Source organism: Tamandua tetradactyla, chromosome 18 (genome assembly GCF_023851605.1).
Source record: "Tamandua tetradactyla isolate mTamTet1 chromosome 18, mTamTet1.pri, whole genome shotgun sequence".
Taxonomy (NCBI): domain Eukaryota; kingdom Metazoa; phylum Chordata; class Mammalia; order Pilosa; family Myrmecophagidae; genus Tamandua; species Tamandua tetradactyla.
Genome location: NC_135344.1, coordinates 56,958,179 through 56,973,835, shown reverse-complemented (window position 1 = coordinate 56,973,835; position 15,657 = coordinate 56,958,179). Strand labels below are relative to the sequence as shown.

Below are 15,657 nucleotides of genomic sequence, written 5' to 3'. Positions count from 1 at the left end.
ATACACTGTTGGTGGGAATTTAAAGTGGTACAACCAGTCTGGAAGGCAGTTAGGTGGTTCCTCAGGAAACTAAATATAGGAATGCCATATGATCACACAATTCTATTGCTAGGTATCTATTCGGAGGATGTGAGGGCAAGGACTCAAATCACCATGTACCCCAGTGTTTATAGCAGCGTTATTTACAAATTGCCAAGAGATGGAAACAGCTCAAATATCCATCAATGGATGTATGGCTAACCAAGTTGTGGTATATATATACAGTGGAATATTACGCAGGTGTAAGACAGAATAAAGTCTTGAAGCATGTAACAATGTGGATGGACCTTGAAAACATTATGCTAAGTGAAGTTAGCCAGAAACGAAAGGACAAATACTGTATGGTCTCACTAATATGAACTAATATTGAGTGAAGCTGGACAATTTAAGAACACAGGAGATAGAAATAGAATAGAGATTGGGCAATTGGTGCTGAAGGAATACAGATTGTGCACAATACAGATTGTGCACAGGACTGATAGTAAAAAATCAGAAATGGATAGCACAGTACTACCTGATTGTAGTACAAGAATATAAGTACACTGAATGAAGCTGAATGCGAGTATGATAGAGTGAGAAGGGCTGGGGGCACATATGAAATCAGCAGGAAAAATAGAGGATAAAGACTACTTGGTATAATTTAGGAATGTCTGGCATGTACAATAATGGTGATTAAATATGCAAATTTAAAAATGTTTTTGCATGAGGGAGAGCACTTGAATGTCAGTATAGCAGGGTGTTGAAAATAGAGAGTATATGGGAAAAGGTACAATCAATGTAAGCTAGGGTTTATAGTCAGCAGTAACATTGTAACATGCTTCCACTGAATGTAACAAAGGCATTATGCCGCAACTGTATGTCAATGGGCAGGAGATTGGAAAGGGGTGTGGATTCTGTGTGGAAGAAAAGGAAAGGTCTTCAGATAGAGTATGGTGGCGAAGGCGTGTCTATACAATTAGACTGGCATGTATAATGTGTGAATAAAGCTATTTAAAAATGGTCAGAGAAGCAAGTGCTAGAGAAAATGTGGAGCGAGAGATGTACCTATTTACTGTCGCTAGGGAAATGAGAGGTCTAGCGCTTTGGAGGGCAGTGTGGTGGTTACACAGGAGGCTAAGGGTGGGTTTGCCATATGTTCATGAAACCCCATTGCTCAGTATATTTTTGTAGGAACTGATTGTGGAGACACAAATGGACATTTGCACACTGGTATTTATGGCAGCAGTGTTTCTGACCCACAATGAATGGAGGTGGCCTAAGGGTGCAGCAATTGAGAAATGAAAAGGGCAACTATGGTTTATACATACAATGGACTACTGAATGGCCACAAGAAGCAATGAAGTTGTGAGGCATGCATCTAGGTTGAATGAATCTTAAGAGCTGTATGTTGAAGGAGATGTCAGGAGAAAAGACAAATATTATCATGCCTCAATCATATGGACTAAAACTAATATAAAAATTTGTTGAACTAAAGTTGAGAGCATGGATTATCAGGTTGGGACTTACTGTAAAGGGTTCTAGATTGCAAGCTCTTGCAGCAGTTACATATATTCATGAGGTATAACTGTTAATTCTAAATTCTGAGATACTGAGATATTTGTATATCCAAAGTTCCCAGAAACTTTGGTTACTTATGTGACACCTGAGACTCAGAGTTAGAGCTCTGAAGCTATGAAAGTGAGCAGTAGCCCATACAAGAACTGTTTAAAAAGTTGAAAAAGGGATCAGACTTCAATTAGAAGTATGAATGAAGCTGATATGAATAGGACTAAGGTCTGCTGAAAGATTGGGTAAAGAATGATATCATCCATATTTTAAACCTCAACTTCTGGGTGAGACTAAAGAGTGAGATGTTTATTTGGTGCAAGATTTATATTTTGGGTAGTGCATTTCCTAATCTAACTTTTCTGGTCAGTTTAGTTGAACACTATATAAGTTCATGAATCTTGAATAAGGGAGTAAGATTTTGTTGGTTTCTTCATGTTAGTGTGATGCCCTGATAAATCCCAGAGCGATTTGGGCCACAAAAAAAGAAGTATTTGTGGGATCCCCTTGGGGAAATGGGGCAATATTCAACTTCCCCATTTGGAGAATTTCTGATATTCTCACAAGCAGTATAGGACTACCAAATCAGTAGGCTGAGCCCTTGATCTTGGGGTTTACCCCTGTGAAACTTAGTCTGCCAAGGATAGGCTAAGCCTACTTAAAATTAGGCCGAAGAGCCACCCCCAGAGAACCTCTTTTGTTGCTCAGATGTGGCCTCTCTCTCTAAGCCAGCTCAGTATGTGAACTCACCATCTTCCCCCCCGATGTGGGACATGACTCCCTTGGGTGTAACTCTCCCTGGCAGTGTGGGACAGAAAGCCTGGGATAAGCCAGGAGCTGACATTAAGGGATTGAGAAAACCTTCTTGACCAAAAGGGGAAAGTGTGAAATGAGAAAAAGAGATTTCAAATAAGAGTTGAAAGGGTATCCCGGAGTTACTCTTATGAATTATAGAGATATCCCTTTTTAGTTTATTTAGTTTATTATTTATTTATTGGAGTGCCTAGAGGAAAGTATCTGAAACTGTTGAGCTGTGTTCCAGTAGTCTAGATTCTTAAAGATGATTATGTAATGATATAGCTTTTACAGCGTGACTGTGTGATTGTGAGAACCTTGTGTCTGATGCTCCTTATATCCAGGATATGGGCAGATGAGTAAAAAATATGGATAAAAATAAATAAATAAATAATGGGCGGGGAAGCTTAAAATAAATTGGGTAGATAGGAACACTAGTGGTCAATGGGAGGGAGGGGTGTAAGGTGTATGGTATATGTTCTAGTTTACCAGCTGCTGGAATGTAATATAACAGAAACGGAATGGCTTTTAAAAGGGGTAATTTAATGAGTTGCTAGTTTACAGTTCTAAGGCCGAGAAAATGTCCCAATTAAAAAGCAAGTCTATAGCAATGTCCAATCAAAGGCATCCGGGGAAAGATACCTTGGTTCAAGAAGGTTGATGAAGTTCAGGGTTTCTCTCTCATCTGAGAAGGCACATGGCAAACACAGTCAGGGCTTCTCTCTCAGCTAGAAGGGCACATGGCAAATATGGCGTCATCTTCTAGCTTTCTCTCCTGGCTTCTGGTTTCATGAAGCTCCCCGGGAGGCCTTGGCTGGTGGACTTTCTGCTTTGTAGTGTTGCTCTCTCTGAATTTCTTTCTCCAAAATGTTTCCTCTTTTATAGAACTCCAGTAAACCAATCAAGACCCACCCAAATGGGTGGAGACATGTCATCACCTAATCCAATTTAACAACCAGTCTTGACTAAATCACATCATCCAGGGAGATGATCTCATTACAGTTTCAAATATACAGTATTGAATAGGGATTATTCTACCTTTATGAAATGGGATTTATATTAAAACATGGCTTTTCTTAGGGGGCATACTTCCTTTCAAACCAGCACAGTATATATGAGTTTTTTCTTTTTTTTATTTCTTTTTCTGGAGTTATGCAAATGTTCTAAACAATGATCATGATGATGAATACACAACTATGTGAGAATATTGTGAGCCATGGATTGTGCACCATATATAGAAAGTATGTGTGTGAAGATTTTTCTCAATAAAAAAATTTTTTTTTAATAAGAGCATAGGCTTTTCTGGAATACAAAACAGATTCAAACCAGTCCAAAAGTAAACAAGAACGTGTTTCCAAAGCACACCTCATTGAAATCACTTTTATTGCAGACCAAAAAATGATATGTCAGAAATGCTCAGCTCTCTGGTATATTAAAGAGATTGTAATCTGCTGTAGTTATGTTACTACGATGTACACAAAGCAATTAGAAAACAAATTATGAGACCATATATAATATATGCCTACTCTTGATTATATTTTCAATTAATTTTTAAAAAATTTTTCATGAATTGAGGGTAGTCCAGGAAGATTTCAGGAAGAGGGTCTTTAAAATTCATAGGATAGAGGGTGGTGCGATGGTGGCTTAGTGGCAGAATTCTCTCCTGCTATGCCAGAGACCTGGGTTCTATTCCCTGAGCCTGCCTATTTAAAAGAACAAACAAAAAACATAGGATAAAACTGATAAAGTAGATCATTTTAGCAGGAATACTTTGTTTATTATTAGAATTTGTGTTTGATAAGTAATAATTGTTATAATTTATAGTGGTCTTATACAGGTAATAATGATGAAAACATTTGATTTTTCAGAAATATACTCAGAGCAATGGACGAAGACCTTTTGGCATTTCTGCCTTAATTGTAGGTTTTGATGATGGTATCCCAAGATTATATCAGACAGATCCTTCTGGTACCTATCATGCTTGGAAAGTAAGTTATGAATTTGTTATTGTTTTTATAAGAAGTTGAGTAAATGTTCACTCTAAGTACTTTATTGTTTTTCAGGACATAATAAAAATTATCTTCCATTTAAATATTGATGGTGACAGAAACTTTATAAATGTAACCATTTATTTTGTCAAAAACTGATACTTTTTGATGGACAGAGAAATACCTTTTTTTATTAATCACAGGGTCTTTTCCTTACTTTTCTAAAGATGAGACAAACCTAAGTATAATATCCAGTTCCTATTCATTATTCAGTCTTCCAAATTAGTATTGTATCATATAGATGCTTGCTTTGAGCAGAAGTAGTTTTCCTGCTTTTTTTGGTGGGGGAGGGTGGGGTGCATTGTCTGGTAATCAAACCTGGGTCTCCTGCATGAAAGGCGGGCATTCTAACCACTGAACTACCCATGCACCCCTTCCTGCTTTTAATAAAGAATTAAATGAGCATTTGAATTCCTTACTGAAATATTTAATGCATCCTGTATTCTAGAAGAGTCAGATCAACCCAAACTCTGAATCTATACTTATATTTCAATAGGTTGCAGTTGTCCCCACATAAATTATTGGAGAAGTTGGGTTGCAGTGCATTCTCAATAAAGGCTTCAGTCTGCCACATAGAATGCTCTTGATTTATGGTGGCTTGTTAAAGTTATTCCAAGTTGGGGCAGGTAAGCCGACATTTGGAGTTCTCAGTCAACCATTATTGGATATGGACTGCCCTGGGAAATGGGCATGACCTTAGTTGAAGCAGCTGTCCTTATCCAAGGCACCTTCCAAAAAGGATTAAGAGCTGAGGGTTATCTGCATCCACATTTCCAGCACCTGTAGGAATAAGTTCCTCATCATTGCTGATGGGGAATTTATACAGCTTCACAGGATCCAGTTCATCATTGTATCAGTGAGGTATTGTTCTGGGCTTCTGACAACAGAGGCCTGATAATGTTTAATATATAAGAATTTATATTTCTCGCATATTGGGAAGTTTGAACTTTGCTGACCTTGGTCTCCTTTATTATTTTAGTCTCTTCCCATGGTCACAAGTTGTACACCAGACCTTCAGCCAACAAATCTGCATTCCAGGCAGCATAGATACCTAGAAGTTCAGCTCGGTGATTATGACTTACATGTTCCCATTTGTAAGGGAGGCTTGCAAATGGCATTTTTTAATACAGGCACATTGCCTAGAGTTCTGTCAAAAAGAAAGAATGGATATTGGGCTTGGCAGTTATTTTCTGCCACAGAAAGTTGTTATTAATCTGAGTGGGCAGGCAGGAAAATCATTGCAAAATTAACAAAGGCCTTATTCATGTGGGCTGGGGTAGGAGGTAAGCCAGGGAGGAGGAGAGCTATGAGTGTGGCAAGAGGAAGCTAAATTTTAGGAAAACAGACAGATAGGTAAGGGTTCAGGAAATGGAGAAAGTGGGCAGGGAATTGAGAAATTATTTAGTGACCTTAAGATACCAGTGAGATTTTTGAATCAACTGCTACTTTATTTCCTCCCTGGGCAGCAGCCAGTTAGCAAAAATGCTAGTAGTAAATGAACTCCAAAGTCATGCCAGGCTTACAACTCTATCCTTGATCTAAGTGAAATTTCAAGGCCAAATTAAAATTTAATTTAGAGGTTTCACAGCTATTTATTTTAATACTCTGAAATATAATGGCGTAGAACAAATTATATTAGGGCAAAAAAAAAGCTTCTGCTAACCAGAACAATATACTTTTGTGTAGTTCAAAAGGTGTGTTTTCATGCTCACTTCCTATATCTCCTTTGAAATCTCTTTCCTGTAATCACAATATTTAACAGAACAAAGAGATTCCCCTATTTAACCTCATGATCCTTTGAAAGGAATGGGACTTTCTGGTATAAAGCTTAGGTTGTGGATCCACACTTCGTGGTTTTGAATCTCAGCTCTTCCATTTACACCCTGTGTGATCTTGGGCAAGATTCCTTAACCTAGTGTTTCTTAAGCAGAGGTGATTTAGCCACTCTCAAGGGACATTTGGTAATATCTAGAAACATTTTTGGTGGTCATAACTTGAAGGGTTGCTACTGGCCTCTTGTAGGTCCAGGGCAATGATGTTGCTAAACATCTTACAATGCACAGGATAGCCCCCCCCCCCAACAAATAATTTTCTGGCGAAACGTCAATGGCTCTGAGATTGAAAAGCCACATTGCAACCTTTCTGAACAGATGTTTCCTCATCTGTGAATGGGGTCAGTAATAATACCTATTAGTTTACATGGAAATGAGATAATCCATGTAAAATGCTTAGCTATAGTGCCTAGCACATAAGTGTTCTGTTAATATAAATTATCATCACCATCACTATTACTGTTCAGGATATTTAGACTTAATTAAAAGAACATGTTATCTAGTACCTGTAGCCATGCAGCTAGGGAAATCCATTTGCCTCTTTTGTTCATCTAATAAAAATTTCTAGAGAACAAAGAAAAATGGGGAATGGAACAGAAGTGGCTCTTCTTGGTTATACAGCCAAAGACTTAGAATTCTAATACCTAGTTAGAATCTCTTATTAGAATGAGCTCCTTTAAGTTCTAAGAAATAATGCTCATGTAAACATGTAAACAACCTTCTTTTTCAGGTCATTGTATTTTCTTTCTTTTCCTTCTGCAAAGCCTTTATCCTCCCTTCCTCTCCAAATGTTTTTGAGTCCCAGCCTCAATCCTTTCTGATTATTAAGGACTTGGGAGTTATTAAACTGATAGAAAGCCTTGGCTAGGACATAGAATTGGTATATTTGAAAATAAAAGTTCATACCATTAGAGAATATTCATATAGTAACCAAATGAGATGCTGAAATGTTTCCTAAACCTTCAAGCATACAAGTGTCATTTTCTAATTATACGATGGCATGCTGGAACAAACTCTAAATCCCTAAACTGTACTCAGTAACCATAGTTCATTCATAATTATCTTTGAGTTTGACATTCATAATTATCTTTATTTTTCAAGGCAAATGCAATAGGCCGAAGTGCTAAAACAGTTCGAGAATTTCTAGAAAAGAATTACACAGAAGATGCTGTAGCAAATGACAGTGAAGCCATCAAATTAGCAATAAGAGCTTTGCTAGAAGTAAGTGATCTAATAAATAAATAAATAGGGTACATTCAATGAAATATTTGAGAAAAGCATGTTTTTCCCCCTATCTATTTGCTTATTAAAACACAAAATTCACTGAAGTATTTCTAATGTGATACTTTTTCTACATTAGGTTGTCCAGTCTGGTGGAAAAAACATTGAACTCGCTGTAATAAGAAGAAACCAACCTCTGAAGGTAAGTCATAAACTAAAGAGGAAAAATATGTATAGTGTAAAGTATTTTGACAAAAGTAAAATAACACCTGTAAATCCTAACTATAAGCAAGAAACATCCGTTAGTATCTATGACATCACGATCCACTTCTATTTTGCTTCTCTAGGCTGATATTTACTCATTTGTCTGTGCTTATTATACACAATTACTTGTCCCTGTGTGAAGACTTTGAGACACTGAGATTTTTTTATAGGCCTGCCCCATTTAGTAGTTTCTGTAAGTAGGAACCCCTGCTATATCAGTCCTTTATGGGGTCAGTATAGCATATTCCCTATGGGGATTCATTCCTGGCATCATATACAGCATTCACTTTTCCCGTCTCTATAGATATTCTGTAATCAAGATATGCTTCCAGCCAATCAAGATATGCTTCCAGCCACTGTTTTTCAGCTGCCGTGTTTAACTGTTAACCCACTGGACTTCTGATATAAAATTATTATTCTTACTATCAAAAAACCTCCACCCCCCAAAAAAAAATCAGAGAAAAATCTCCACCCATTCCTGATTGTCCACTGATTTTTATTTTTTTTATTTATTTTCTCTGTATTTTTTGAAGGTTCCTTGAGTTTCTGTAAGACTTGAATTTTACTACCTAGCATGATAATGTTTCTGTAATTCTTTATCGTACATCTAATAACATTATTACTTGTATTCCTTCTGTCAACCATTGTGGATTAAAACTGCTATACCTCAGAATAACTTGCTCAGAACAAAGTGATATGAAAATTGTTGAGAACATTGTGATAGAGGATTAGTTGTCTTAAGGGCATTTGAAATTTAGTTCATTGTTCATTAGGTAGATCTATACAATAGAGCTTGCCAAATAACACATCTTTAACACAAGGATGTTCATTAGGTAGATCTATACAATAGAGCTTGCAAAATAACACATCTTTAACACCCTTGCATGGCCCCACATAAATAGCCAAGCTACTGAATACACAATGAGGAGATGGGGATTGAACTTGGTAGTTGCCCAGACCACCAAAGGCCTAAGCTCAGATGTGCCAACACCACAGGGACATAGAAACCACTGATGCCTATGGCACCTCTGCAGTCCCATCACACAAAGATAAATAATTACAGAGTTATACATATATTTTTATTCATGAGTGGTATGGTACATGTACTGAGGAGCAAATTTATACTGTCATTCAAATTGACATTTCAGGATAGGCTGAAGAGTGCAACCTTTGGCATTGGATAGACATGAGTTTAAGTTTCAGTAGAACCATTTGTTTAATAGTATGACTTTGAACAAGTTAACCCCATCTTCTATTTTCAGTTTCCTTATGTTTGAGATGTGGGTAACAATAACTACCTTGGAGGGTTGTTGTGATAAATAAATGAGATAGTGTGAGATAGCAGTGTATTCGTAGGCACATTTGGTAAATGCTCATTAAATGGTACTGTTACTCATTTTCTCTTTAAACAAATGGAAGATATACTGTGTCTGCATATGTATGTGCATGTATACATACAGAGACAAAGGTCAGTTTTAGTGTCATTAATTTTGGCTAAAAGCAGTGCTGTATCTTTTTACCTTTGATGAAAAACTTAAAAAGAAGGATGATCTCATATAAACCTAGTCACTTTCTGCAACTAAAACACAAAATTACCTTTCTCTAAATCTTAGACTACCAAAACATGAATAGAAGAGAGCCTGTATGGAGTAGGATTAAGTATTCTTCCTCCTTTTGCCATCTCCTCTCACCTGCTTCTGACCTGCTTAATCACCACCTGATAAACATCCAGGAAGCCCATTGGTTGATTTCTCCCACTATATACATAAGTTTCCAGTTCACTTGTTAGTGCCTCACTCTTAATTGTAAAGTTTAGCCAAGGATCCTCTAGATACTGAGGCCTTCAATATGAAAAGTAGACTAAAACAGAGATAATAGGGCATTAGAGGTAACACAGACATCATAGGAGATAGAAGAAATCAAAAACAGCCATCACCACCAAAATTGTGTGATTAGTAACTTCAGAGAGATGGAACACTATAAAAAAGAAACATCTGGAGAACCCAGAAGTGCTCTTGGAAATCGAGTCTATGATGACTAGAATTAAAGATCAATAGAAAGATTAGAATCAAATAAATGTAAAATGAAGGCAATCTCCTAGAAAATAAAACACAAATATCTCAAAATGAACAAAGAAAAGATAAATCAAAAGACAAGAGGAAGCACATGTAAGTGGCATGAAAAATCATCAAATAGTAATAAAGGAAAATTTCCCAGAACTGTAAGACACAAATCTCTAAATCAAGGTCTCACCAGGTACTCTGCATGGTAAATGAAAAAGATCAATTCAGTGCCTGGACATACAGCTTTGCAAGATGTCACAACCAGACCTTTACAACCAGTATGACACTGATAATCACTGTCAGGGCAGGGTACATCAAAGTGAATTTGCAATAGAAACTGTTATGCAACATTCAGCCATAGCTGATCTGAAATAAAAATCCCATGCACTGTTGGTTACATTGAAGAGGGCACAGTCAGAGCCTGCAGCCCATTAAAAACAAATTCTCCATGTTGACAACTATACTTGTATCTCAAGTGTGGGGCTTACTGCTGATGCTACACTCTTACATAATTTCTTGTGCCAGGAGTGTTTGGATTCTGGATTTGTATTTAGACAGACTTCTTGCTGTGTATGGTCTTGTATTTCTAATTAGAAGCATGACCCAGATACTAATACAATGATATGGCTAAAGACCATATGGTGTGAGGCTGCTCGTAACTGGTTGTCATGATATGAGCCCTCACATTTTACAAACCAGTCCGCCTACTGTTTTAGTTGCAGAGCTATGAGTTTTGGAGCCTGTTCTCTATCAGTTCATACTTACTTGGAGAGACCTGCCCAAGTCTGTGGAGTGCAGTTTGAACAAACTTGTTAAACAGGGTCTGTATGCCTAAAGAGGGACACATTTTACAGAGCAGGACCTAAGTACAAAGATTGTTTACACTGGAATTGTTGGTAGAAACTTGGAGTTCATGATCTACGTGATGATGATGTGTCTCCATTCATGGAAGATCTTAATGAATGACCTCAAAGAAGGGCACAGACTGTTCAACCTTCCCATTGAATCTGCAGAAAAGGCTGATGAACTAGTGGAACATTAGACAATAAATCAATGTATATACATATTATGAAGTATTAACAGCTCAGGAACAGGTACCTGAATGAGCATAATCTATACTTGGAACCAAAAGATGCAGAGTAGTGGAATGGTACAGTCTAGAAATTAGCACAGTTGCAGGTTTTTTTTCTTTTACAAGCATTCTGTATTAGCTAGGATTCTCTAGAGAAACAGAATCAGCAGGAAATATCTGTAGATATAAAATTTATAAAAGTGTCTCACATAACCATGGGAGCATAGAGTCCAAAATCCATAGGGCAGGCTGTGAAGCTGATGACTCCAGTGGATGCTCTGGATGAACTCCACAGGAGAGGCTCACCGGCTGAAGCAGGAAGAGAGCCTGTCTCTTCTGAATCCTCCTTAAAAGCCATCCAGTGATTAGATTAAACCTTACTCATTGTAGAAGACACTCCCATTGGCTGATTACAAATGCAGTCAGCTGTAGATGCAGCCGACTTGATCATGATTTAATTCTATGAAATGTCCTCATAGTAACAGACAGGCCAGCACTTGTCCAACCAGACAAACCACCTGGCCAAATTGACACGTAAACCTGACCATGACAGTCTATCTCTTGTCAACTTGACAGCTATACACATCGCCTTTAACCATACTTAATCTCTAAACAGAAAACAATAAAAGACACATTTTTTTTCCTGCTCAGTTTAGACCTGAGCTAAAACTCCATTGATCACCTGACCTCCATAAGCCCCTACTCTGAGTGTGGGCCAGAGTGACGTTTTGGGACTCCTAGAATTAGTGTCAGTTCTGACCCAGTATCTAAATAATCCCTGAAATATCTGATCATTTCCTTTTCTCAGTACACAGTCACCATAGTAAAAGGCCATAGGTCTCCTTAGGGAAGTCTGGGAGGAAGGTTAATAGTGTAAATTTTGGACAGCATCAAAGGATCCTTCCCCAAAGATACCCAGCCCTCCCCTCATTGGAGGGGCTCTTGGTCTGTAAACTATCTCAAGTCTGGGGATTGATTAAGGGGCTGTGACTCTCTGTTTTTGTAATTCACTTGACCTAGAATTCTTCTGCTTATACAGCTCAAACAAGAATTTAGTAGACTGCCTTCCTGTTTCACTACTAGGTACTCCATGCTCCCCTAGCCAATGCCACAAGTCGCTGTGAGTCAAATCATTTTGAGAGTCAAATCATTTTGACTGCTGCTTTGAGATTGCTGTCCATTATGGTGACCATGCCCACCTTGTCTGTTGTGATTAAATGTCACCATATGGCTTCTGCCAACTCAGAATCCAGTCATCCCCATTTTGTTTAAAGATTCCAGTTCAGTGACAGCAGTTCCCCACTAATATCTGGCCTAGAGGAAAGGGTGACTATAGAGCTCTTCAGGGATGATGGGGCTAGTCGCACAAATTTACTTCTGTAGTTTCTGGCGAAAGATGTGTCTTCTGAACATTCCGGGGGTTTGTGAGCAGGCCTTTCATGATAAATCTTCTTTAAAATTCCAGTCTCTCTAAGCCTCATCTACATTATACGAGGGCAGTTCTAGCATTCTGACCTCAGGTAATGTAGGCCACTTTTTGATCCATGTTTCAGCCATCCATCCAAACAAACTATTAATGCCTTTCTGAGCCTCCATCAACGCTATTGAATGCAGAATCTCTGCTTAGTGGGCCAATATAAATAAATTCAGCTTGATCCAACTTTATATTCCACCATTATCCCATACCCTTAATATTTATTCTCACACATATTCCACTGACTTCTGTCTATATAGATTAAAAAATTCATGCAGTTCTTTTGGAGTATAGTGTACCTCCTGATGGGTCACACTCTGTATCTCACCTTTTGGGACCTGATGGGACTTCAGTTACAGGTCTTGAAGAAAAGAGGGATGGTGGGGGTGGGTCATGAAAAGAAATAGAACTGGGCAGGCCATGGTGGCTCAGCAGGCAGAGTTCTCGCCTGCCATGCTTGAGACCAGGGTTCGATTCCCAGTGCCTGCCCATGCAAAAAAAAAAAGAAAGAAAGAAATAGAACTGTTTTTCAAGCCAATCACTTCAGGATATTCCATTGCAGTTTCATCTGGTGAAACAGGAGTGAGGGCTGTTTCCCTACTTACAGGGTTAGTAGGCAGGAAGGTTTAATCTCATTAAGTGGAAGTTGGATGGCAGGCTCTTCTGAGGAGACTCGAGGCTGGGAAGCTGTTTCCTCAAGGCAGGAAGAGGTCAGGAAGCTCTTTCCTCAGGGCAGTCCATTAGAAATCTATCTAGCAAAGGCTCAGCAGATTCCAGGGATACCATCTCACCATTGCTATCATTATCATGCCATATATCACCATCTCACGGTTCAGGATCCCATTCTTTTCCAGTCAGAGCCCTTACTTTAACAGCAGGTTAAGATTTTAGTTTCTGTTGTAAATCTACTTGCACAATGAGGCTTTGTGTCTGGTATTCAGAGATCTCAAGTCTCTGACCACAGGAAATAAGATCTCCTTTCAGGCACACATGGAAACTCTTACATCATTCGTACAGCACTGAAGTTTCACATTTGAAGCCTACAGCTCATCCCTTTCCCTCATCGCTCTATCCAGCATATCTAACAACAACCAGCCAACATCATTATACCTCTTAATTCAACAAAGCTCCATAAAGGTGTCAAAAACATTATCACCCAGAGCCTTGCCTGATAGAAGCATACAATTAGCAGAATCTAATGGTGATATTTTGAGTAACTCTTTTACCAACTCAACTCATGGACTGTCAGTGCCATCTTGATCATTGGAAACAGAGTTATTAGTGCATCTGTGTCTAGTCAGAGTAGAAAACCAATTATAAAAACCCATTTTTAAGATTCTGTTTCTCAAGAACCACTCCTAGTACCAAGCTGTGTTAGGGTTCTCTAGAGATACAGAATCAACAGAAGAGATATGTAAATAGATTTATAAAGATGTCTCACACAGCCATGAAAATGGAAGAGTCCAAAATCCATAGGGCAGGCTGTGAGGCTGGCAGCTCCAATGAAGAGTCTGAATGAATTCCACAGGAAAGGCTCGCTGGCTGAAGAAGAGGTAAAAGAAGGTCTCCTCTCCCTTAATACCCTTCAGCTGATTGGATTACCTTATTGTGAGAGGCATGCCTTACTTGATATCACATGTAATCAGCCACAGATTCACTCAACTGACTGATGATCTAATCAACCAGCCATGACATCCTTGCAGCAAAGGTCAGGCCATTGCTTGCCTGACCAGACAATTAGGCATAATCCATTTGGTTCACCAGAACCTAACCATCACACTAGCCAATGATAAAACAAGGTAATTATCAGCTTCAGAAAATAAAAATTTACATGAAAAAGAAATATAATAGTATATATTTTAATTTTTACTTCTGTTTAATGTGCTTCTTTATTCACAATAAAAAGTCTTTCATATCACATCAAACCATTTTTTTCATTTATATCAGGGAAAATTATTTCATACAAGTGTGGGTGTTTTATTCATAGTTTGATTAAAAAAAAAACTTTTCCACCAGCTGTGATGGAGTCACCTGCAGGAGAGTTTATATAATGATAAACACTTGATTTAGCAAAAACATTATGAAATAAAACTAAATTGAAGGAGAAAAAAGGGGATATAAAATAGGTAAATCCTTATCTACCATACATACTATGAAGTCAATAGATAATATCTACAATGGAAGAAATACAGAAATAGCAGTAAAGGCATAATATTTAAAACTATGGAGGTAAATATTAGAAGATGCAGCTAGAAATGTTAAATTTGGTGGCCACATTTAGTAGTGGGATTAAGAGTTGGAGGGGCTAGTTGAAGTGAGGTGGAGCAGGTGACCACTATATTTCGTTATAAGGTTTTTAGTACTGTTTGATTTTGTGTAATTATGCGCATGTAGCACAAATGGTGGAGTTAGTTTGATCTAGTTGTCTACCTACTTAATTTTGAAATGTTCCCTAGTCTGGAGCACCAGTTTTAAGAAGGCTTTTTTGACTCTCCCCCAAGTGGTGTCACTTCCTATTTTGTGCTTCCACATCACTTTGTTCAGGTTTTTTAAAATAACATAATTATCTGCTTATGTATCTGTTTTTCCCACTAAACTGGAACTACTTAATGGCAAGTAAGAACTATATATTTTTCATCTTTATTTTTACAGCCCATGAAACTCCCAGTAATTGCTTTGTGAGAAAATTCACTTCACAAAATGTTAGCATAATATTTATTACATAGATTACGGACAAAAACAGATTTTCTGACACACATCTTATTGGCAAAATGAAAAGAATTCTGGAGATGGATTAGGAATAAGAATACCGAGCTTCTAATTCTCTTCAATCTTTGGCCAAATCAGTTAACTTCATGAGTCTCAATTTCCTTATGTGTAAAACTTGATGGTGGACTAATTGCTAAAGTCTCTTCCATCTCTAATATCTTTAAAAATTTGTCTTTTCATGAAGTTGATTATTCATGTATCAGTTTCATAGGTAGCTCCTTTCACTATTAAGGGAATTAAATGTTAGATCTTCATATATAAATTTCTTAATTTATATGAAATATGACACATAATTTAATCTTGGGTCTAGTTGGAAACGAAGAACAGAAAAGCAAAATTATATTGCAGTTTCTTAGAAAATGAAATGCCATTTTGCTTCCAATTTAGGAAGATGTAAGCAGAACTGTGCAAATCATCTTTCTCCTACCTCTGTTGGCAAATCTTTGAGCTGATAAAATAGTTAAACCCTATCAGAAAATCACACAGTGGGGTGGGGGTAAGGGAAAATTCAATAATGAATTATTTGAATAAAAAT

General features: G+C 37.7%; 1 protein-coding gene and 1 pseudogene across 3 annotated transcripts in view; both read left to right on the top strand.

Moving 5' to 3' along the window:
* The window catches only part of PSMA8 (proteasome 20S subunit alpha 8), a 41,380-nt gene that overhangs the window by 24,198 nt on the left and 1,525 nt on the right, over nt 1-15,657 (top strand). For 2 of the 3 annotated variants that reach the window (XM_077135739.1, XM_077135741.1), the window contains 3 exons: nt 4,248-4,367; nt 7,361-7,480; nt 7,620-7,682. In XM_077135739.1, coding sequence (XP_076991854.1) covers nt 4,248-4,367; nt 7,361-7,480; nt 7,620-7,682 — 303 coding nt within the window. Of the gene's footprint in view, nt 1-4,247; nt 4,368-5,406; nt 6,088-7,360; nt 7,481-7,619; nt 7,683-15,657 lie in introns of those variants that run through there. The other variant, XM_077135740.1, reaches the window with a different exon arrangement.
* Nucleotides 9,196-12,722, top strand: LOC143662663 (proteasome subunit alpha type-1 pseudogene; annotated as a pseudogene).